The sequence below is a fragment of the Diprion similis genome, chromosome 11, assembly GCF_021155765.1.
Source record: "Diprion similis isolate iyDipSimi1 chromosome 11, iyDipSimi1.1, whole genome shotgun sequence".
Lineage (NCBI taxonomy): Eukaryota > Metazoa > Arthropoda > Insecta > Hymenoptera > Diprionidae > Diprion > Diprion similis.
This window is the reverse complement of record NC_060115.1, coordinates 8,993,152-9,019,086: the sequence shown is the minus strand read 5'-3', so window position 1 is coordinate 9,019,086 and position 25,935 is coordinate 8,993,152. Positions and strand designations below refer to the sequence as shown.

The following is a 25,935-nucleotide window of genomic DNA, read 5'->3' as shown; positions in this document are numbered from 1 at the left end:
CATCACGTTTCCGCTGAATAAACATAATCCGCTTACTTGCTCGCAAGAAAATCTTACATGCATATCTGCTCTTAAAAACGAAAAGAAATAAAGCTAGCAAGCACCAACGGAAGCCACATTTTATAACAATATACAGTATATTATAACCACAATTTATCGCAACGAATTCAACACGTAAGCATGATGGGTTGATGGACTTAAGCGTTGAGCTTTCTTCGTTATTCCAATCGAGCAAAAGTGCTGGCACATTATCGCCGGACAACGTTATTATACAACGTGAACAATATTTGGTGAGTAATTTTAAGAGGAACAATTTTCGTCCAGCTCGTCATCGAAAAATCTACCGATTATTTTCCAGAGATGATTTAACGAACGAAATTTCTCGTTTCCACGCAATAATTTGTCTTTTAAACTTTCGACGAGACCTGAATACAGCGTTGATCCTTGAAGCGAAGTGCAGGACGCGATTTTCAGGATATATCGTTTGAAAGGGAAAATTGTGCGAAGCGGACAAAAGGGTGAAATTCAATGCAGACTTCCAGCTGCGATGCTTACATGGCTAACCGGGCCTCAGTAATTGTCAATCAATTTCTATTATTCCCAAAAAATGATCGCAGTGTTCCGTATATGCTGGAAACTTGGTTTTCTATTCGCGTTCAGGTTTTCCAGTTTTTCATCCGTCGAAAGTACACCGCAGGCTTTTTTCCAACGAAGTCGACGCCACGGGGGCTCGATACATTTTTATTTAACAACGTTTACAGACATCGCAGCTGGCCGCAACGCCGCAGGGGATCAACGCCCGATATTCGTATAAATCCAACGTTATTGTGCCTGCCTCGGCACCGTGGGTCGGCCTGGCATTTGTCCACTCATATTTCCAATTTGCGATCAAACGTAGATTACTTAGACTGCACCGTGTATTTCATCCCCGATGATAACGCTTCAGGGAGTTACGATTAATTAGTGAGAATCGAGCTGCGGCACCCTGAAATATGTAGGTTTTTTTATTTTCAAGGTGTACCTATAACTGCATACAAAATTTTTTGGTAAAAAGTGTTCGAGATGTGTGAAAATTAAGGGAGTTTTCGGTATGAACAAGATTCTTGTATTTTAGAATAAAAGAAAAATTATACGTATACCAACCTGAGTTCAAATTATTGAACAAACATATATTTGACAGGCAACAGTTGTTCGTCAATTAACAATATTAAAACAGATGAAATAAATCCATCCTGACTTCATAAGCAAAACGGAAAATCATGAATTTATAAAAATTTTTAATTAATTTATTTTCAATTAATTAATTTTATTAATCAGAAGCGTAAAAAAAGTTACATAAAGGCAATTCGAGGTTCGCGAAACCATCCCTTTCCCATCGTCGTTACCTCATCCATACCCATGTTGGTATAGCGAGTGTTTTACTGCCCGGCATCGACGCGACGGTTGCAGAGGCCGCTTCGACGCTACCGGAAGCACTTCGAAGAGCCGTTAAAAATTATAACAACTACTTGGGCCCCTGTGAAACTCAGGTGAAAAAGCGGCACGCGTATGTCGGGAGCACAGCTGACGAGACCCTCGAACCATGGATGGACAGCTGCGCCGGGTGCCTCGGGCCAGGAAGCCACAGCTGCCTCATCAGACACATTCTGAATGGTTACTTCTAGCCCAGTCGAGGAATCCGTTCCGCTGCACAACCGCTTAACGAAGCCCTCGAACCGATCATCGGCCTCTTCGGGGCCTCACTCCTTTTCCGAAATGGGTCCTGGTGCCTTTTCGTTGCTTCACGTTTACTCATTTCCTGCATGACCCACTTTTCATTCTTGTATAATGTATATAGTTATCGTGACGAATTTTAATTCTGTTGCAACACCGGCAAGGGAATTTGTGAAACCATTTTTAGCCACTTTCGGATCGATTGAACCATTTACAACAGCCTTATGCACTGATCGTTGTTACATTCACATGAAAACTAATTATGATACGAATGTATTTGATTGCTTTAAAATTTTCAACGGGATATGTTTTCAGATGTTACCAGAAACGATGCCTTTACTTTCATGTTTTGACGTTGAAGCAATTTTCGTTATCCTTGACAAATTGCGTGGACGAATCTGAACGCACAATTTTCATAGTAACGGTCGCTGCAAGAAGAGTGGCTGGAATTGTTCTTCGAAAATTTACGAACTTTTGATGTGGCAAAATTTGTGATTCGCATTTGGTTTTGGAAACGGTGGGTTACAGTACAAGGATTCCCGAATATGTGTGTTGAGAATGAATTAGAGCCCAGTCAGCAAGAGAATATCTTCGTATCCAAAAAATTTGATAAGATTCTAATGATCATTAGATTTTTTCTGCCGCTACATTTTGTGGACGCCATTTGGGATTTCGCAGATGACACCTCAAATTCGCGACCAACTACTTGAACAATATTCGAGATCCAATTTTCACTAAAAATCTAAATGTTTTTAGTTTTTTTTCAGTCTATCGAATACGCCAAATTTAAATTTCGCAAATCTGACCTTAGATTCGTAATTAACGAACCAAAAATCTGTGTGGTATCAATTTTCGTTAAAATCCATTCATCCATTCTCACGATATCATAATTTTTATTCGATTTTTCGGAATTTTGTTATTTCAATAATTGGAAAAGCACTGAACCGATCAAAGCCAAAATCGAATCAGTTTTAAGTTTGAACATGCCGCATCGTTTGAGACCAACGTCATAAAAATCCTATAATTCGTTCTCGAGATATTGTCGGTAAAGAAAATGAATCGCCCACATGCACCGATCCTTAGATACACACATTTTGCTAGATCTTGAAACGTCAAGATGTAGTGAGAACTCAACTTTTCTTAATTTTTTCTTCATTCTTGTTTGTTTCTGAAAACAGATAAACGGGAAGTTAAAAATTCAGCATAGCTCCAAGTAGATCGTGAGAATAATTCATCTCGAAAAGAAAGAAGATGAGTAGAAAACACCATCACCAAAGTTAGACGCGACCTTGACCCGCGACGAACGGCTTCTAAGCAATCCCATGAAAAGTCCGGGCAGGATAACGATGATCTTTATTTGTAAATCGAAACTTCGGGAGCACACTGTACTTAACGGAGCTTAGCGAAAGCTGGGAACCCCCGCACGTGTGTTACGCCAAGAGAGAGCATGTGTGTGACGTGGCAGATGGCGGCGAGGAAGGGCGCAGCTGCCGAACCCATGGGGTGAGGAAATCGGCTCCCGTTGTGGGAGCCGGCGTGGCGCGCGTGTCGGTAGGCGAGTGAGTACACCATATACACCATATACACCATACACACCATACACGTCCAGATCCCATGGAACCGAAAACCGAACCCGAACTATATTGTATTATGGTCAATGGGTATGGGGATACTAGTTTTCATCGCCCATCGTTCGGAGGGAGAAGACTAAAGGGAAGGAAAGCCATTGTTGTACCCTGCACGAGGAGGGTGCGTGGCTCGTGCCGCCCCATGACGATCATCCGAGTAATAACACCTCCACCTTTTGACTGACGCGAACTACAGACGCGAATTTTCACTACGTTGTTAAAAATAACACGTTTGTAAGCGACCTCTTTGCGATTTTATCCGAGTGCGTGGATTTTATTCGTCAGGCGGCGCGAAAATTGATAATTTTTATTCATTTTTCTACGAGATAATCGTAGTTTGAATGTTTATGGCATTATTGCACGGTAAAAAAATGTTTAAACGTAGATTTTACATCTGTTGCGGTGAATATGTGGACACCACTTGTTGGGAGTCAAATCTACATAAATTATTTATAACATGAATTATTATCGGATTTGTAAATCTTGTTACAATTTATTTATTCAACACAGAAGATGTAAGATCTGCAATATTTTTCTATCCTCGTGTATCGCCAGCTGCCAAGACTTCTCTGCGATTGATGAAGAGTAGAAGAAACTCAGATCGCAAAGAAGAACTTAGATATCGATGAATGCTTTCAAATCACTTCAAAGTCATTGAAAATTTTTTTAAATTCGTTCAATTTTATTCTATAGTGGCTCGATTCATTCGAAAGGCTAGTTTCTACAACGTGAGTGAAACAGATTTCATTTTTAGCAGACTATTCAATATCGCTGCTATGTTGTGAAATTAAATATTTCATAATGCCAATCTGATAGAAAAAAAACCGTTTCAGTAAATTTGTAGAAAAATTGACAATTTTTAAAGGGGGCATTTCCACCAAACATAAGACCTGTTATCTTTATCTATTTTTACGGCTAATTTTGGTGCGGACATGCGTTTTGAGTATTTTTGTATCAAATGTCGCGAAAAAGAAATCATAGATACGCGATATCTTTATACCAGCTCAACAATAAGTATCCGGCTGATCCGAGAAATGAAACATCAATTTATTATAAAAAAAAGTCCGTGAGTGTATATCTACTAATTCAGTAAATAATCTACTCTAGAAAGCAAATCCGTCAAAGCATTAAAAAAAATTCTTTAAATTCAAATTTACGCAGACTGTTAATTTTCAGAGTTCCTCATATGCAACGTCAAACCGACTAACCATGGGAAACAAACATAATACTCCGTACTTAAGCAATAACGCCGCTTTTGAACAGACTTGTTAACATTTGACTTAAACAAACACTAGTTGGCTTCTTAACTTTCCGTGTTAACATAGGTACCTGCGGCGTGTGTACGAATGTTATAAGCAAGAGTGGAGTGGTGATGTAGGTATAAAAGCTTTCCCCCAAACAGCTAATAAACTTTTCAACGTGTGAAAGAGGCGTCAATATTGAAAGAATATATTCAACTACGAACAAAATAATAATAATAATAGTAATAACAACCTGATATTTCCCGATTCTTCTTAATTTCACGTATCGTCAACTCTTGTATTTTCCATAACGAATCGGTACACAACGTCAGTTCGTTTTGCGAGCAACGATATCAGATGCGGTTCACACGGGTGCGCAATTTTCGCACAAGTTGCGGCGTCAAACGTGAATCCGAGCAAATGAGGGTCCGGGATACGACTTTGAAGCATTCTCTCTAATTAAGAGACGATTCAACACCTCAATACCTCATTAATTATTCGAGTACGCAATTTGCGTGAATTTCACCCGAAGAATATACCCCAGCATTCCCAGAAGGATCTACCCTGGAAGTGACAGCCAACTAAATATTCTCGGCGATTCAGTATAATCGTAGATCCTTGAGATCAATCGCATTCGACGCATGATATACCTAATTCGGACTCGAAGAGGATTCAAAGTCTTGAAAAGTTATTTCTTTTGAGCACTGAAATTGAAATTTTATAATTGCGAATAAAATTTCTCGTTTTTAATAAACTCGCTGTGATTTTGAAAATAGAAATGAAAAATTCAGTGGCCAGAGTCTTGGCGAATGGCGAAAGATAAGCGATGTTTCCTTATACGCTTGATGCGAAATCGCATCAGTTGAATGATGCATATCGCCCAAGTGCCATGTTAGGCACGGTTATTCCCAGTAGTTACATGGCCCATGAATAGCTCGAGGTAAGGTTAACTGAATAATGTATAATAAGTATGCGCGTACCTGAATGCATCAGCTCGAATTCTGAAATATTCAAGTCTGACGACGCGGTGCGTTATAAAAATCCGAGAATAATGCGCCGTTGCAAAGTTACCCGCAATTCCTACTTTGGATAGGTATCTATATTTGCCCTTGGCTAGGTAGGGTTGAAATTCTAAATTTCAACAGTTGCAAAAACGCCAAATTCCGAGTTTCTCGATGGCGGAAGTTAAAATGAAGAAATCAAACTTGAAGAAAACATCAAAGTTCCGAAAGCGCATTACTCCGACAAGTCAAAGTTCCGAAAGTGCGAAAATGAGAAAATTTAAGAGTCTGAAACATCGGAATTCTGAACGATCCAAGATTTTCAGATTTGTGAATTTCTGGCTTGGTGAAATTTCACCACTTTGATATTTCTTTGTTTTCGATTTTCGATATTTTTACGATCTGAATCCTGACCATTCTGATTTTCGCTTTTTCTCATTTTTTATAGCCACTCGTTGAGTAAACTAGCCTGTGTGAGTATATTTTAATTTTCGGATTTTCACTCTATCGAAACTTGAGTTTTCAACCCCATCCCTCTTGGCCCTCATATATTTTCAACTAAATTAAGTAACCGACTAAGTTGACCAGTAGTCATTACCAATTGTAATAAATTTATTCACAGGGGATTATCGTCGTTGAATAATAAGAAAAAATACTCTATACCCTGTGCCTTGAGTTGGAAACTGCGGCGATGGTGTTTATAAATATAGGGTGCGCATATAACCCCAGGCACACTCGTTCGGTCACACATGTTCCCCTCTAATTTCAACTTCGCGAAAAGAATTACCATTACAAAAGTATCTGCCGAGGGTGAATATTACTTAGCGTCTGGTGTCTTTGTTGCGAAGCAATGCGATTGCATCTTTACCCCTTGCGGAAAAGTAGCGAAATATTGCTTCCCTAGGCTTGAGAGATGAGGGAAAAATCCCCATCAGTAGGGATGCTGAGGTAAAATAAGAGGAGGAAATCTGAAAGATCAAGAAATAATAATCTTCAATATAAAATAATAAAATTGGTGCACAGTTTATAAAACGATTTTTAATATATTCTCATGGCATTCCGAAATTAAAATTCACGACGATCGATCTCAAATCACTTGATGATATCTGAACTATCAAAGGATTATTGAATTTTTTTTTTTAACACATCTACGAAGTTGCTGCTTTTTTTTATTTTTTTTTTTATTAATAAAAAGTTTTTCGTTTCTTCTTCTTTGCAATTGTAAGTACAGTGAGTGCGTCTCATAGCTCTATCATACCCTGAACCACCACGCATATCATCGTTATTAAAAGAAAGTTGTCGAATACGTTGACGAGCCATAAAGTACGTAGGAAATACCTGGGCGCATGGTGAACGGTACTAAACACGTTGTAATACCGGATACAAAGAAATCCCCCGCTATCAGCACGCGAAGAATTTATTATCGTCCTCATTTGTTCCCTACCCCCCCCCCCCCCCCCTCCACCCTTCCGAATTAATCTCGAAAAACCGATAAATATTTTCTACCCACAAGATTAGCCGCTCTTGCAGGTGTAATCAATTTCTCGAAGATTCAGCGAAGAGTAAACCGGTCGATACCTGCTCGGCAGTAAAACGTGAAAGCAGATGTAATAGGATGTCTTTGTGAAACGACATCCGTAGGTTGTTAAAGGACCTCATTCCCTGCAGCCCCTCGTCTCTATAGAGTAATCGATAACTCAGAACCTCCGCATCTGTCGCACTCTCAGCCCTTATCATTTTCCCTCGTTCTGGCCTCTGACACACGGCACCGTCGATAATATTTGTGCAGTCAACAAACCCTTCATGCCCCGTTCTCTTCTGACACCAATAACACCGTCGACGCAGTCGTCCGTTGACCGTTGACCCGTGTATACGTTACACACTGTGAGATGAATCTTATTTCTTATACGTAACTAAGAAGTTCTTGCAAAATGGGTATCGTCATAACATAATTGTTCGAATATCACTGCGATTCAAAGAAGATAAATAGTCAAAGACTGGAATTTATCTTGATCTAATACCACACGATAAAACCCATTGAGGCGATATTTGATTCGTTTATTTAACTTTTCTTGATATTTTTCTGTTCAGTTGTTGAAATTAATTTCGATAATCTTTTCCTAGCGCGGATTGGAAGACAATCGAGAACGCCCTGCGATATGCAACTCGCGTTGCACTAACGCAAGTGGTGCAGCAGTCGCAAAGGAACTCAAACAACAACTTTATACTCTCGAATAAAGGATGAAAAGTAGAATTCTTCCAAAAATACATAACAAACAGATTGTTCATTTTCATCATAAGAACGTGTTGCTAATATTTTGTGAACTTTTAAAAGCCAAAAAAATCTCTTCAATTTCGATCCGAACACATACATTATGCAGTGTTTCAAAAGTTTCATAACTTTGAAACAAGCTTTGAAAATTCTTTTACATTCATAATCTGACTTGATAATACTGATTGCACTTTGGGTAACTTTTTTGAGAATCTTATTACCATCTTTTTATGGATATGAACCGATTTTCTTATCTGCAAAATGTTCACTTGTTGAGCTGACAGAGTTTTTGGTACAATGGTAGTCAAATTTTCTTTCTAAACGACAAAATCACACGAGCAAACGTCGTTCGTATAGGTGTAAGGATTTTTCGGCACTGATTGCAAATTTCATTTCGAAATTGCAAGATTCAAGATGGTGAATCGAAAGCGTAGGTGATGATAGTGAGTCACTGGTTTCTGTGAACTTGTTTTTTATGTATCTTTCTGGATTTCATTATCGCGACTCGAACATTATCGAAAATTATCGATAAACTCAGAAACACATGAGATGAAACCTCTACAATCCTGACAAAATAATTTGAACTTAACCAAATAAAAAAATTTCGATTCTTACTCCTTTGCTGCATATACGTGATAACTTCAAGCAGTAAAATTAAAAGCATAATCCAAGCCCAGTGAACTGAAACAATTTCCTTTCAATTCTGAATGAAATTTGTAGAACGTGCGTATAGTTGTCACGTTTATCTTCCCTGGTTATCGGGAAATTCCGAGTTCCGACAGCCTTGAACATTGACGTCGTCGCGTCGGCGGAAAACCGGGGGACCAACAAAACGCGGTGTCGTTTCGCCTGACCGAATAACGTCAATGCAATTGGATGTCGATCGCGGGAAGTTCAGCGAAAAAGAATAAGGTGATACCGAGCCCATTGCCGAGGGACTCGAATTGTCATTACTTGGTCAGGCAAGATAACAAGGCACTTAAAGTCTTCCGAATGAACGGACTTAATTGCTTCATATTAAATCGACACCTTCGTACGCGGCTCGAGAAGCCCGTTGCGGCACTTTTGACAACACAGGGATCGAAGAAGGGAGGCCGCACAGCACCGAGGGGACGATATTAACGACGATAATGATAATAACGACGATAATAGGGCGACGCCTAACCCGTCGCCCCCCTTTCTGGGCTTCTATTTTAATTAACCACGCCACTGCAAGATGGCCGGCAGGATAACCCGACCTTGTTAACCCCGCAGACCATCGCCTAGCTCCCTTGCATAACGACAACTTCAATCGCTCTATTCATACGCCGTATCGTTCACATGCAAATTGTGTTAAAATTGGGGCTCATCTGCAGGGAGAAGAACAAACACTCTGCTAGCTTTCGGAGGAGTAAAACGACAGGTTAGATCAGCGGCTGATTTCGATACGATCGTTTCGGTGCTCCAGAAGGAGCTTGACAGAATTGGTAAAAGTATGGTTCTGGCTTTTGACCGTTTAGATTTTCCGCAATGCGGTGAAAATCGTGCGCAAAATCGAGACGAAAACCAACTTATGAATGACTAAGATTACCCTTCTCACAATTAATCTTCGCCAATTACAGCTTGGCAAAGATTCTACCATCACGAAACAGTTTCAGCTGATGTTACGCCCTTGTGGTATACATAGGTATAAAAGTTATTAAATATTGAATTGCTATCCGAGGAACAGTGGCTTATGATGTGTGCGATGCACGTTCTTCTACGTAGGGGTTCAGCTGCCATTACGATGAGATGAAATTGAGAATGAATTGACCAGCGTGAGTTGGGGGACGGGAATAATCTTGATTCTATTCCCCAGGCTCCAAGTTCAACTCAATCTGAAACGCAGAAGTTATAATATTATCTAATAAAAGTATATTATTGTTATTACAGTGTGGAACTTTTGACGATATTCTAACCAATGTACACTGAGGTGATCGTTGAATGGAAAGGTCATGTTGGATGGTCATAAATCGCCTCCAAACGTAGAAAAAATTACTCACTAATTTATTCAGATAAATCCTCAGACTCGGACCTCAGTCTCACTGTAGATCGTATATTCCACACGAATCGTGGGTGTTTTAATTGAGTATATTATTTTTTAATCGTTTTTCAAGCTACATAATATCGTGCTTTATACTTTTTTTAATCTTAGTTGAATTTCGAATCGTCGTTATTTTCGATTGTATAGAAATAAGATTAATGGGGAATTCTATTCTAGTGTTCAAGAATTAAGTACAAAAAAAGCCACCAGGGAGACTCAGAGCTCGAAATGAGAATCTGAAAATATTAGAGATTTATTTTTTTTTATATTTAAAGCCGATCCACGACCATCCAATATTGAAATTGTAAAAAACAAAAACATTTAACGACGATCCTGATATACACACATTACAAACTTTTACCGTTCGATATTTGGTGAATGAAAATATTTATCTTTGCTGTCATTATAATTCCCCATATCGTTTTGATCGTTTATTACGTATATCGTAGCTGTTTGCTACGAACAGCTTGTATAATCGGGAAATAGCGTAGACGACCGTTGAATCCTTGGCTCTCAGGTAGGTAAACAGTCGAAATACCAAACAATTTTCCACAAATACGAAAATTTGTGGCGGATTGCCGCTCGGTCTCTGGTAAGTAAATATTTAGTTACCAGAGAGTTTCGGCGTTTGCAAAATTGTAGACATTTCAACTGCGACTTTAAGGCCCCGCTCGAAGCTATTAACACCGCTTTTGATCGGACCTAGAAATTTTCTTATGAGCTATGTTAATGATACTTACTTAAACATCAATCTCAGGCAATTATTCATAGGTACAGAAAATTATTCCAGATCAGATATGACGGCGGTTGCAAGAAACTATGAGAAATAGCTGATGAAAGTCTGAAGAAAGAGAACCAATAATTTAGATTCATCATTTGCAGATTTCATTTTCAGAATTCGTCGTTTTTTCTGTAGCAAATGTCGAAGCAATTCGTTTATCATGCTCTTTTACAGAAGAATGAAAAAAAAAAATTGTTATTAGTAGATAATTTTCTAAATGATGCAAATTTATCAACGGAACTGAAAAGAATGTTTCATATGACGTTGAAACTTGGCGAGAATTTACATAGTATTTGGGAAAACTTCGAAGTTTGCAAAGTTTGCAAAGTTTTTTTTCTGAACGTCCTCAAAGTTTTTCTCACAGCATTTTCTGCGAGTCATTCTAAGTCCTCCAAATTCCTTTTCTCCGAGTATTGACCTTACAAATTTTTGAAAGTTTTTTCCTTCTATCTCCAATCGTCATTCATCCCGGCGTTACAAATTCAATTCGTGGTCGAAGACGAGAATTCACTTCTGAATTTTGACAGTGCTGAATCATCGCAAGAGTTGGACTTGTCGAATATTAATTATCGGCCACACTATAGATTTAGAAACGTCAGAATCTCACCTTGGCACCACTAATGAAGCTCCTCGCTCCATTAACGTGAAGGCTTAGCTGACACCATGGCATGGGTACAAATTCTCTCTAATTGACCCAAACTTCCATGAATATTCTACTCTAATTAGCGGTTTGCAATAGGATCTAGTTGGGGCATATCAAGTAGCATCTTTCACATTCGGAAGATCGATTTCCAAGCATTTCAAAGTAACTCTCTAAGATAATAAATCTCGTCAACGTCGATTACATGTATTTTTTGATTCTTGAAATTTCCACGATTTTTATTACCTGTAGTATGTAATAAAATATTATACTTCTAATATTTTCAGTAAAAAATCTTCATTTTTTTTCCGTTTGTCGCCGAAAAGCTGTGCTTGCATTGCTGCCGTATAACTTTGGCAGTATTACAGTCGCAACTTGCCTTGTCTAAAGTAATATGAACATTCCGTAGTAATTCCGCTTATTTTACTCTGCGGAGCGCGTGTAGCTCTTGAGCACTGGGTGAAAATTTAAAGGATTTGTCGGCAAGTTTAATGATCTGCCTGTAACTCGAGTTGCCTGCAATGCGGCTGTGTAAAGAACTGAGCTCTCGGAGCTTTTCCTTGGGGATAAATTGCGAAGGGGGAATCAGTATCGGTTACTTGCTTCTTCGGATCATTTCTATTTTACACGCGAACGAAATCCACAGAGAATTTTTCTACCATAAAATCAATATTTAAATATCTGATATACTCGCGTTTCATTGGTTATAATTGATTTGAGAAAAAAGTCGGTACTACTTCTCTCGCTTTTAACTTAGTCATTCGACCGGAATTTGATAAATCTTGCTTGAAAAATCAACTTCAGATCCGCAATGGGAAAATAAAAAAAAATTATTGACATATATAAACAGTTGAAAATAATTCCCGGTAAGTAAGGGGACGACTAACATATTATACTTACCGAGCAATGATTAGCATTTATATATAATTCAAGAGAATCTCAGTTCTCTGGATTTTATCGTTCACTGCGACGAGCAGCTTTCCTTATTTCATCCCGCTTTTCCTTGCCGTTTAATAAATCGCTGGAATTTGTTTACGCCTTCAATGTTCCAGCCGAATTTCCAGATCTTCAGTTTCCGTCTCGTCCTGTCTGTTGCAGCATCCACCTTAGACCCTTTACGAGGGCAAATGAAACGTGTTTCTCGTCTCTGAAGAATTTTAATATCGAGCCAGTTTCATCGCCGTTTTACCGCCGTTTCGAGAACCGGAGCGATATCGTTATCCTCCGCAATGTAAACAGCAGCCGTATAAACAGAAGTCTAAAACTCTAAATTGCAAGGACGTTGTACAACTCTGGAATGCAGTTTACTTTGACGAGGAACGATAAAAGACAATTTCCGCATGGGGTGATCGTTTCGCCTTTAATTACCATAGACTAAGGCTGATTGGAGAAAAAATCATCTTTTGCGAATAGGTCACTGGGCAAAAGCACACGTCGTTCGTAATTAACGCATTGTACTTTAAAATTAATTTCGCATCCCTCCGGTTAATTAATTCATTCGAATCTTGCTATTCCTATCTCAAACTCGGCGGTGTATTTACTTTTAAAGGGTGTGGAAGCTATTTACATTCGGGTAATTGAGAAATCAATTTTGACTGGGGTTGCGATGGAAACTCTAGCAGCTCTCGAGGAACAGATTCAGCTGTTAGGGGTAAAAGAGCTTTGGAACGGTCGATTTGAAAATGGCGTAAGCAGGTATCGAACGCAATTGTCTTCGACCAACGTGCGATTCGTCCTCTTTCGGTTGCCCATTAATCCCGGATTAATTACTCTGCTGAGCACCGTGCGGAAAGGCGAAACAAAGAGTCCGAGGCCTTTCCGACGCTTTTCCGACCTTTGTGTTATATGCTGTGTGGGATCCGAGTTAATTAATCCAACTTTATTTATTAACCCCCGGTATTACCGCCGACTCGACGTATACTTAATTGCGGACACACATTTACAGCCCTGTAATTTTTCCGAGCGGTTCCGTATAAAGGATGCAAAAATGGAACCTTTTTCGGTCGACGTGCAAGTCGTCACATTTCCAAAATTCGCGATACCAGCAGAATGAAAATTGTGATCGAAATACGTCAAGAGTGAGATAAAGCTTACGGAAACATATTACAAATGAGTGTATAGTCGAAAACGGGAAAGTAAAATAAAAGAAATTCAGGTATGAAAATACGGTTAAGACTCAAAATTTCTTCGGGGAATTTAGAAGAAGTTACTTTTTTCATCAGATCTGTATCGGGCCAAAAAGCAATTCCAGAACGATGAGAACAATTCGCAAAAAAAAAGTGCAGGTTTCAGTTTTGTTAAGATTCCAAGTAACACAAACTTGTGTCAACTGCATTGTCTGGAATGGGTTAAAAGAAATATTGAAAGTGTATGATATGCGAAAAATTATTGCCTAATAACTACGAAATTCCCTGTAAGAGAAAAGACATGTTTAAGGTAAATAACCTGCGCAACGCAGTGAACCGGAAGTGACCGACAAACTGAGAGCTAAGAGCTTTCGAAGGACGACATCGGGAAATATCAGATGTCTAATTTGACGTCTGAATCCCTGAACGCACAGCGGAAAAGCGACGAAAGCTCAGCCAGGGCTCGAAGCCCGTTAAATTAACGCTAACCGGAGCCCAGTCTTCGCAATCTTCGGAGTTCTCTCGCTCTGCTGGAGAGCCACAACTCCAGGGGGTGAAATGAGGGGCGAGTCGGGTTGACAAGGGACAAGTTGATACGGAAATACATACCGAGTGGTGCGGCGCGAATCTAACCACAAAGATATTTCTTCTACGGCCAGTTTTGAGAGTGTTGATGAGTTTCGGTGCGATTGAACGACGTGAAAACATAGAAATAGAAAATTATTGAGCCGTGTAAGCAATTTTTTAAATTAGGCGAACGATGCAGTTGAACAAAATTTTCCAAATGAAAAATCAATCAGAAACTGAGTGACGCAAAATTGCTTTTTCCAATTCCAGTGATGGTTCCTTGTAGTGATCAGACTCGCAATCGTCGGAGGCAAATTAATATGGAAGCTCAGATTTTTACTGGAGAATTTTACGGGAAGTAGAATAGGAAGTAAAAGATGTCGGCAGTAACTGGAAAGCGATGGAATTGTGCCTTTGATACCGCGTGGCGCGAAGTGATCCAGTGATTGTGACACTCTGCACTCACGGCTCAACTTGTTGGTGCCGCCAGGTTCAAAGGAAATGTTTCAGGGGAGAAATCGGGAAAAGGTTGTTGGCGGTAATCAGGCCAACGGGCAAATTTCGCCTTTGATGTTTCGCTGTAAGACTGCGGAACGTACCGAGGGATCTGAAAAACCGATATCATTACGTGCGGAGTACATGAAAAAGATGTTCCGGGAACACAAGGAGCTTACAGGAGTTGTTGACAATAATTAGGGTAATGGAGGGTTTTTTTTCTTTGATATTGTATATGTCAGCTTCCTCGTAAGGGTGGGCGACTGCTTTCAATCACGCTAAATTTGCCGGCGAATTATTATACGAAGTATCCAGACCTAATATCGAAACCAGATTCTCCTCAAGCAGGGATCAAACAGCAGTTTTTAACAGTAATCAATCTAATGGATGTCGGTGAGTTTTTCCTTTGATATTTACAATCCGGTATATTATACCGGTCAACAAAAGTTTTCAGTCTAGGTTCCAGATGTCAATTTTTTATTGACCAGTAAAAAGAAGTTTGCTCTTGTAAACACGAGAACGATATTTCGGATTTTAAAAAAACTTACCTGTTTTCTCAAACGTCTGTTGTAAATAACAATTAAACAAACTTCAGTATTGTATTTAAATTACTTTTAGGCACAAATTTAGGAATACTACATGCGCCAATAACGGTGAACATAGTTGAAACAACATATAAATAAACGAGTTCGAATAAGACACGCTGAGATATCAGTAATTTGAGAAAAGGCTTGATAATTGGAACGTTCATTGAACGTGATTAAACTCTGGTGTTTTCGGTATCCAATTACTATGTTTTTGGCCTCATTTTGCTCGCCGAGCTAATGCCCCCAAATTGTAAGCAATAGAAAACTTGAAACGAATATGTCATTACCGTACCCATAATTAAAACGCGCAAATGTGATTCCTGCCAAATTGACGAATCTACTGTTTCTAATCTAATTACAAATCGAAAATGAGCTGAACAAAAAAACAAAAAAACAATGGGGTACAAAATACCAGAGTTTAATAACTATTCTAAACCTTTAAATAATTATAAAATATTTTCTCAGATTTTCGATATCTTATCTAATTGCGTATGTCGTTCGAATTTGTTTATATTCATAATTTCTATTACAGAATAAAGACGGTATTCCATACACGATAATCATCATTAGCGTAAACAACAGTGCTGCAGGAGACTCTTTGAATGTTTTTTTTCTTCCTATTTTCTCAACCTTTGACTCATCCGTAATAATTCGAGCTGCTGCTGCAAGGCGCGGGCGAAGCCAACATCCGCAGGATCACGTCGCGTCGAGGACGATCACCCGGTACAAATGCACCAGGATTGGTTTGAGGATGTTGCCCTGGCAACGCGCGCAATCGTGACCCGGGAACAACGTCTGCATGCCCTGCCCTCGGCACCCAGATCTGCAGGGGTTCCCCCTCCGCTTTCTCTTTCTCTTTCTCTTTCTCTTTCTCGTCCTGATCCTGGTCCTGGTCCTGGTCCTGGTCCTCCTCTTCATCCCCGTCAGCCGCCTTCGAAAACCGCCGGGAGATTCGCCTGGTAGCCGCGTGCAAAATCGTATCTCCGTTCATGACGGAGAGACAAAGGAATCGCCCGACGGTTTGGACGTCGACCTCGGGTTTTCCGCGGGACAATGGGAATTATATGGGGTTAATAATTCCCAGGTGACGACGGACATGAGAGCACATTCGCTCGACTGATACCCGGCTCGCAGACTCAACGCATCTTGCAATAAAAATTATCGATTTCAGCTCAACCGGATGTAGAATCAATGGAGGTAATGTAGGATTAATGCTGAATGAGTTGGTCCTTTGAGTCATAGTGATAAGTATTCTTACCACCCGTTTTATATCCATTTTTTGTATACTTAAAGAACTTTTCGATATATTTCTTTACCGTTTTTTGCTATTTCTGATAATAAAAAAAGTACTAATAGATTTTTTATACTCGAGAGTAATTATTTCGATATAAATGTGAATTAATATTGTTGGAAAAATTGAATCAATTTTTTTTTTTTTTGTTATTCTCAAACCTCGGTTAACCTGTGTTTCGTTTCTTTTTTTCGTCGTTGCATGTTATTCCAATTGCCAATCTAAATTCTAAGTCGACGACGACATGCTGTGTTTAGAATTTAAATTTCAATCCTGTGAAATTGAAAGTGAAATTCTGTTTCTTGTTACAACAGACGAAGAAACTTTTTTTGTCACGCTTCTTGATGCTTCGTATAATGTTTAATGAATCGTTAAACCCGAAAATTAATCTCTACCTTTTCCACCTCACTTGCCAATAATATCAAAGACGTATTGAAAAGAACATTTCGGCAAGTTTCTTTGGCCGTTATCAATTCGCTTCAAGAAATTTATGCCAAAACTTATAGAATAAATACGGAGACTCGATATCGCCATCGAACGGCGTAACGCGTCCAATAAACTTTCGGCGAACACTCTTAGGAGACATTTTGAATGGAGAGACTTAAGCTTTCTAATGCTTACTTTTCAACGACCTTACAGTTTTCTTTGGCAAAGTTATATGGGGTGTGAAGAACACGTTGCACCACGCTTGGCAACAACGATAAGTGATGAAATTCTTGAAGCTTTTTTCTTGTGGAAAATTTTAGCAGTCTCAATTTGCAACAAAACTTCATTCATAAATGTTCCATTGCTTTTCACCTAGTTCTCCAAGACTTGCAAAAATTCTGTACAGCAAATTTCTGACTAAATTAATGACGAGATTGCTGGAAAAAAATTTTCCGGATGTATTCTTTATAGATAGTATCGTTTAACTTATAATATTCAAGTCTTGCATTTTTAGTTGTTTCAGTTTAAAGGAAACTAGAGAGTTACTTCCGAATTTAGAGAACCTTTAGTCTCCGTTTTTAATGAAATTTGATATCAGAATTAACGATTCTTGGCGAACCGCCGTGTACAGATAATCGCAACGTTGGCGTATTAAAGGCAGGTTCGTTACTTCGAAATTCTCGACCGCTATTAAATTTAAGTAAAATCCAATCCGGCACATTGATCTTATTAATTATTGCTAAAAGGAATCATCAGAGCGTAATATCTGTTCAGCCGTTGGATGGCTTGTCCTGAAATTTTGATTATAGATACGACCCACCGAGATTTGGGTCTCTAATCATTTTCAAAGAAATCTAATCAAGCGAACAGAATCCCAAACTGAGCAATATTTGATTATTGAACAATCATTATTCCCAACGTACAATGGTGAAGTTTTCAAAAAAACTTCTCTTTCGCATAATTTATTATTTGCAATGTCCTCTGGCATTTCGAGATTCACACTGAAAAGAGTACTTTAATAAGTAATGAAATTTTGCAAAATATTTATTTAAAAAAATTCTTCACCTCGAAAGTTTTTCAGTTGAATCAGTCGAAACTATTCACCCGATGGATGTTTTCATTTGAACAAGTGAAATTTGGCTGACAAGAAGAAACTTGTTTCACCATGTTTGGCTTGATCAAATAAATATAAATCGATTCAACAAACAGTTTTCTGTGTACATAAGCTGATATTTACATCGATATTTATTGTTTCTTCTGAAACCATTTAGACGTCATTTTCCTGTTCAAACAACCTTATCATTCAGGAGATGGTCTCGTTGGCAGTTCAGGAAACCTCTAATTCAATTGCATGCTGATGAATTTTCCACATTTATTTTTCATTGATTTGAGAAATACGTAACTAAAGCAATCTACAAAATCAATTTTCTAATACTTGAATTCCACTTAAAGTCCCTTCTCTTCCCAAAAAAAATTAATAAAACTTTCATTTCGACTGAGTATCCATAAATTCTAACCTGTAGTATGAAAAGGAAGAAAAAAAAACAACAAAGAATAGAAGGGAAGTGATTTTAAGTCACTCTACTTCTGAAAATTAATTCACTCACCTTACGGTTAGATACATAACTTTATTTTATATTTTGAAAATAGGGACACTGTCAAAGTCTGTCAAACTCATAGTCCTATCGCGTATTCGTCTACAAATTAATTTACACCCCCGTACACTGAACCTGATCGTGAATAGGGTCCAGACCACAACTCTGATGTCTGAGAAACGGTATTTTTTCCAATTCTTTTCCGCGATAGGGGAAAACCCCTGGAGAAAAGTCCTGAAGAGTTTGCACCTGCTGAGGCCGGAAATTTGGCGCATGGTATTGACACGTTTCCGGGCGGCACTGAACCAATGGAAATGAGAATTGCGTTTGACCTGGCTGTACAAAACAATGATCACGTAGAATCAACGACTCAGTGCCTGAAGCAGATCATATTTGACGAAGACTCGCCCAATTTTACGGATTCAAAAACGGAGAATGATAATTGATGCTTTACTGCTTGTACAAATGGATTCGCAATGAAGGGTACCCAGATTTTTTCAAATAATAAATATAATCACATTAAATATAGTTACTTTGATCACAATTTCGTGTTATTCCAACAATATTCAACCCATTTTTAAACTAACGATACCGATTTTAGTAAAATTTGCAACATTATTTATCGGGGAAATATCTTGCGATTTTTAGGGGATCCTCAGGAACTAAACTTGTAAAATAATTATTCAAAACACCCTTCGCAATGAATATTGTAATATGAATTTAAGAGTTGAAAAATATGGGAAAATCGTATTCGTTTTATTGCAAGCTGTGCTCCAATTCTTCCAAGAATCTGAGTGACAATGATAAATTGTTATTATGATAGTATACCTTCGACTCCGCTGTAATACCGGTGAATGATGTCAAACAATTTTCCACACAGATGCACCTACGGAGGTAGCTTCCTTAAGAACGTCAGTTTCAAAGAATACGAAGTTCTCGTGAAGTTATAACGTTTCTCAGTTTCTCAAGGAATACGTTCAAATGCAGAGTGTCAACTATATACAAGAAATGCAAGTAGAGAAGTAGAGAAGAAATCAGTGAATTCATCAAATATACTGAGTTTACGAGATTCTCGTACACGAAGTATTATTCAAATTCTTACATTGATAAATCGTTATAATATTCCCAAACTTCAAATAGAAAAACTCTGAAATAATGAACAAGAGCTCACATATGGGTATTTTGGATCTCGTCTTAAAAATGTAAAAAATCACGTAGATAAGTTGGATTTGTTTGATTTCATTCCACGATAGCAATTATTTTACTGAGATAATCTTTGCTGATTTGAAAATAATATAATCATAATTTCGATAATTTCTTGATACATCTTGTATCTAAAACGAGAATTGCAAAGTTTCACCGGCAATGTTCATTCGACAACTTGATCGATGGTGATGTTTGACAAATAAGTGGGTGAATTTGAAAACACCAAGTGGAGAATAAGAAATATTTCAAAATAGAAGGTCTAAACACCATAATTCAGTGTTAGCCTGCCTCGATGACCAATTTCGCAAAATTACTTCTGAACAATTATAATCTCTAATTCTGTAACCAAGTCTCATTTACAACTAATAACACTGCGGATCATCGATAACCTTAATTATAGAATCAGACGATTAAATTACTCCAATGAATTACTGCAGTCAATAGACTAATCAACTGCTATTGATCAAAGCATTTCATGTACAGTCTATTCACCTGCCTCACTACCCTCTGGGTGTACTCCAGATCCCATAAGGCTAAAGCCATTATGGACCAAACATATAATCGTCTCGATAATCGGTTTGAAGAATAAATTATCCAGTAGAATTGGCATCGTTTTACCGACAGCTTCGAAACCACTTAAGCGAGGTAAGGTCGACAAAATAGCTGATTTTTCAGAATTTTTTTCACAGGGATAACTGATTATAAAAGCATCGTGCTATTGGTATTTTATTAAATGTATACGAAACTTGTTTCTTATCACTTTTTACTAGAAAATATTCAGATTCAACAAAGATATGGGCCTTGACTTAAGAACTAATAAAAAAAAAAATTACCCCTCCATCGTGACATCTATATCTCGGTCAAGAGTTATCTGAAAATAAACTACAATATTTTTTCACTGTCTATTCAAGTGTGGCTATCGTTGTTCGTGAACGGATTTTTTTTTTTTAACAAGATGACGACGCTATTTAATTTATTTTTGTGCTTATTAGATACGACAACTAAATTCAGTCATAGATGAAATACATGCTACGATATCTTATTCTTCAATTAGTGTCGCTAAATTTTCCTGCATAAAATCAAGTCAAGTCATGCAAATGAATGAAAATAGTGAAACCTGTATTTGTGTATTCGACGCTATTTTCACGCACGAAATTTGTTTAGTCAGAGAATATTCTCGTTTCGTATCAATTTCGACATCTATAATGGAACGAAAACTGTACTCGTGGAAACGTTTTTAGGAGGATGGTATTGATCAACTCATTATTTACCCATTTCAGTAACGTCTACAGATAAGCGGGACTAACCCACGCTTACTACAGTCGCACTTTTCTATTTCAAAAACAAATGATATACATTTTAAAGCACGCAAGTAAAAGTTTAATCATTACCGTTTAAAGACCATTTAAACAGTTCACGCAAGCCAGTTTCGTTATCCAACACAGAATGATAACCAGCCCATCCGCCACACTTCGTAATTGTATGATAAAAATAAAGTTGATTGTATAATTGAAATAAACTTGGGAAATTTTGATACTTTTTATTGTACTGTTATAAAAAATATGACAAACTTTTAATAAATAAACCTAATTTGGCTCAAGACGTACGTTGGTGAATACTTTTTTTTGTCATTCTTACAATCTGAAGAAGCAAATTATGTATAGATTTATTTCGGTTGAAATCTGGTTGGCAATTTGCAGAATTTTTCTTTTGGCTCCTTTACTATGAAATACTCAGAGTTATTCCGAATTTTTATCGGATGCTGTGTTGAAATTAAATTATATTATACATAGAACGTATTTTAATATACTGAAGAATTCTCTGGCAATCAGGTTTTGACCTTGTTTTTCACCTTATTTTTGAATTTTTTTAATGATATTTCTGTTCGTAAATACGACACAAATTATTGTAATTTTAATATTGTATTTTTTTCTCCATCTAGCAATAGATTAAAAAATGGTTAAATCGACTCAAAAGTTTTAGTGGATCTGCTGAGATATTTATTTTCTAACCGTGTATAAATAGAATTCGAACTTCCGGGAAAAATTTTCTTTCCGATAAATCTGTTATCCGTCGGAGAAAGTTTCAAGTTCGAAGTCTATCGCGCATTGAAAGTGACAATGATTCGTTTCCATTTCGACATTTCCTATCTTATCGGTTTGAATGCACGCCCGTACCAGTCACGCAGTTACGTGGAAAACACACGATGCGTCATCATCTCTCTATAAATGCAGTATCAGTACTGTATCTTATCAATTACGTATAAATAAACTGTTTCGTTGTGTTTAATAAAATTCTACATTAATCAATAAAGCTTGAGATTTTACTTATCTGAAGCGCTGAACTGCTGACGCGATCTTCTCGTTAGTACATTTCCTGATACTGATTAAAAATTTTCCATTGAAATTTATTGCACAAATTTATAATTAACGCTGGCATTTAAAGATCGGGGAGGGTGGGGCAAAGTGGGCACCTTAAAATTTTTGATGTCTCAAAAATTTTGGGGTTGAATGAGTTCCCTGAATTTTTTTTAAATAACAAGGGATAAACTTAACCACCTGAACTTTTGATTATATATATATATATATATTAAGTTAAATTTCTGATTACTTTGTTCTCGAGAAAGCTAGATAATAATTTAACATAATTGTTCATATAAAAAGTGAACATTTTATTCCGATTTTAGGCATTATTTTCTTAACGGGCCCACTTTGCCCCGCCCTCCTCTACTAGCTGCAAATTCCTTTTCCCCAATGAGGAATGCGAATTAGTGGACGCCGGAAATATTGTAGTTATCAGGGCGGAGGAACCGACCTGATAAAACGTACGTAGGATTCCGCCAATGAGAAGGCTTCGCTACGTTTATCTCGACTTTGACCTGTACTCGTCGTATATGTTCAACGTTTGCAGCTAGTACCGATCGTGGAAGACTGCCGACTAGACGCTACCGGACTTTAGTGGATCCAAAAATGCCCGGTGAGTTGAACTAGTCATCTGATATTTCGTTTTGTGCAATTTCAAGTTCAGTTCAAAAGTACAGTTTTTGTTCAGTCGTAATGACCGTAATTAACTCAATTATCGAGACGGTGATACGTTGTAATTAACGTTGAAAGGAAGGAAACAAAAATCGAAGCATTCGAACACATAAATGTCGAACTTGAAGATAAAGCTACTGATTATTTCGTGTCGTAAACTGAGTAACTAATGGGAATACGGAATACCACACGGAATTGAAATCAATCCATCTTCATATTACGTGATAAAAATCTCTCAGTTTCTGGATATTTTTTATCTTCATTTCTACGTCTGCGGTATAGGCAGTCGAAGAGTCAAGTTTTCTTATTAAACAATTCGGAGCAATTACGATTTATACGTTGCCGAAGAAATAAGAGTCCTTCTGTTTTTTTAATTTTTTTTTTCAAATGCTTGTTGCATCAAATTTGTTCAATGCACGCTAACAATTTGAAATAAAAAAAAAATTTACGAACATGTAATTTTTTATTGTCTATTATCGTACACACATAAAAAATATCATGTATAAAAAGGGAATATTCTAGAATTTTATAGCACCGTACAATAAGAGAGATTAAAAATTTAAGGAATAATTGAAGAGGTACATTTATTCTTAATAATTGTATGTTTTTCTATCGCATACTCGATAGGCATAATTCCTACTTAACTATTAATTCGCATTGCTTCTGATTAGATTATTCTTTCTCTCTGTAGCAATTAAGGGGGGATTGTGGTCTAGAGGCCTAGAGGCATTTTTATAAGTGAGATAAAAAGGAAATAAAAAACATTTTTACCATCCATTTTATTACAAGACCTTTATTGATGTTTCAAGAATACGAAAAAAGCATCAAAAAAATAATGATAAACAAAAAAGGCGCATCCTGGTCGACGTGTTTGTGACTCTTGTAGTGTTCTGAAACAAAAAATCCAAAGAAGAAATTCTTTATTGGTAAAGACTTCTCAATAGTTCGGAGCATGGAAAGGGAAAAAAGAATTTTCAAAAAATGCCACAGTTTTGAAAAAAAAATTTCTTGTGTCCCTGTTTTTTGACTTTCCCGAATTTTTTCAAAACAGTAAGAATATATATTTTTTTTTAATCCGTGCTTCCAACCATAGAGGGATATACAAAGAACATTTCCACCAAAATTCAAGTAAATCGGCCCATCTGAACTTGAGATATCATATCAAACGTATCGAAAAAAATGTGTTTCGAGAAAAACGCGTTTAAAGGTCCGTCTCGGCCGGATCAGTTTAGCTGGCGCGTCACAAAAATAACTGCAACTCCGGTAATAATTTGAATTTCCAAAAATCATCTTAGAGATTTATTCTTAAAGGTCTAAACATTGAAAATATGGAGACAAAAAAAATCAATTCTTTCGATTTCTAGACCAGAATACCCCCTTAACGCATTCTATTCTCAAAGTTTAGGAAATAATTAAGGTTACAGAAATAATTGAGGTTCCAGAAATGGAATGAAAATTCAACAGTTTCAGACGAGGTTGAACTGTAAAAAACTCTCCCTAAAATCTTTTTCAAAATTCAAATTACAACGACCATTTCACCACAGGTTACAAATGGGTGCCGTACACAGGGATGCGGGCGACTCTCCCTGGGATGATTTGCGCTGGACGTGACGCTGACGGTGCCTCTTTGGTCGTGGGTCGAGCGATCCATAACGGGGATGTTTTGCCGGCCAAAGCGAAACCCGAGCATGCCGTCGCGTACGTGGCTTACGGGGGTCAGGAACACGAGAAACGACAATTCGAGGTGAGTTTTTATTGACTCTTGCGCAACCCTCCGCTGCATAACTTCCCGGTGAGGCGCTTTCGCCTCCAGACGCCCTTTAGTAGAGGTTCCACCTCTCATCTGATTGCTGAAAATTTTCTCCAACCATTTTTTTTGTAGCAAAAGGTCACGCAGTGATTAATGCAACTTTCCACCATACATACGAAAAACGTTGTTGAAATAATCGCTTTTGTACATGCAGATTTTAATGCCTGCCGATTTCCACTGGGTTGCTGATCGGAATGGTCAAGTACCGTATGGTGCCGTAGAATCCGGAACAACTAATAACGGCGAAAAGCTATACGTTGGTCGTGGCTATCAGCAGGGAACTCCGACCGTTGGAAAAGTAAGATCTATTTTTAAAGCAAAAAAAAAAAAGAACACCTTATTTGCACCATATATCTGTGGCTCATAAGCTCATTCTTATTTTCTCACTACCACAATATTTCTTCAAATTGAGAGTAAATGTGAATAGCATAATTTATTTATTAATTGTGAATAGAATGAATAAAAATCCTCAGGATAAGTAACGCGTAATTTGTTCACTCAGCATATGAGTCATACCGCAGTAGGTATGCGTTTGGATTAGGTTATCGTTCTGTCTCTTATCAAATGGTCAAGTATTTTTCTTATCATTCGTACAACTTAGAGGGTGTAACATAAGTTTTTATCTTATCATTCTGACAAGATTGTACCGGAGTGTAAATATAAACGTACAATCTGTATTTTGTTCACCAGCTCAACTGTGATATCTACTAATTCTGTATCCAACAATTTTTCATTGCGCAGATACATCCGAGCCACGGCTGTCTGTACGTCCCATTCGGAGGAAGAGAGGTTGCCCTCCGGGAATACGAAGTTCTTGTGCAAATGTAACCTGCCAGTTGCCATAGTGCAACAGAGGTGTAAGTGCACGCGTTAACTTTACCAGAAATTACGGTTAAACGATATTCTGCGGGTCCCCGTGTTCCCAGCTTCCTCACATTATGCTACCCTTTGCACCTCGTTAACATCATCATGTTCATTAGTGTTAAGGAATCACTCTAGTGTAATGAACCTGTACGTTCGTCAAGATCGTTTGCCATATACTCGATCCCCTAATGGTGTATAAGAAATAAATATGTCTGATATTGAAACATTTGTTCCTTTTCACGCAACTTTTAAAGAAAGAAGTTGAAACTACGCAGTGCAACTGAAGTTGTCAGTTCCGAACGGAAAAATACATATTAGATGCGTCTTCTTCGACACTTGAATCGACTTCAAAATTCGCACGTTCATTCCCTTGTTTTGTAATTTCTTGTGTCTACGCGTTAGAGTTAAACGATAGTTACTCAACACATTCTCAGAATCTGTTACATTACGGTGGTAAGGTAAACATGTTTACCCGATGATTCGTCATGTCGATGAAAAGGCTGCTGCAGAGAAAAAGGCTGTCCACGCTCGATCATGATCTGCTTTTCCATGCCATCTGGTACGTCTAGGGATGAACAAAGCGGCAAAAATCGCA

The 25,935-nt window shown here is 37.8% G+C and overlaps 1 protein-coding gene and 1 pseudogene across 1 annotated transcript; both read left to right on the top strand.

Annotated features, from left to right (window-relative positions):
• Window positions 1-2,964: 2,964 nt before the first annotated feature.
• On the top strand, window positions 2,965-14,104 carry LOC124412763 (annotated as a pseudogene).
• An 8,450-nt stretch (window positions 14,105-22,554) lies between these two features.
• LOC124412187 (natterin-3-like) lies at window positions 22,555-25,548 on the top strand. Its single transcript, XM_046891868.1, has 4 exons — window positions 22,555-22,607; window positions 24,211-24,410; window positions 24,631-24,774; window positions 25,218-25,548. Exons 1-4 carry the CDS (start codon window positions 22,601-22,603, stop codon window positions 25,302-25,304), a joined length of 438 nt encoding a protein of 145 aa, XP_046747824.1. The 5' UTR covers window positions 22,555-22,600; the 3' UTR covers window positions 25,305-25,548.
• The last annotated feature ends 387 nt before the right edge of the window (window positions 25,549-25,935 follow it).

What these genes read in the sequence shown, in the direction of transcription:
- LOC124412187 (XM_046891868.1), top strand. An exon ending in ACGAGAAACGACAATTCGAG is followed by an intron (nt 24,411 to 24,630) that starts GTGAGTTTTTAT and finishes TTGTACATGCAG; the next exon opens with ATTTTAATGCCTGCCGATTT. An exon ending in GAACTCCGACCGTTGGAAAA is followed by an intron (nt 24,775 to 25,217) that starts GTAAGATCTATT and finishes TTCATTGCGCAG; the next exon opens with ATACATCCGAGCCACGGCTG.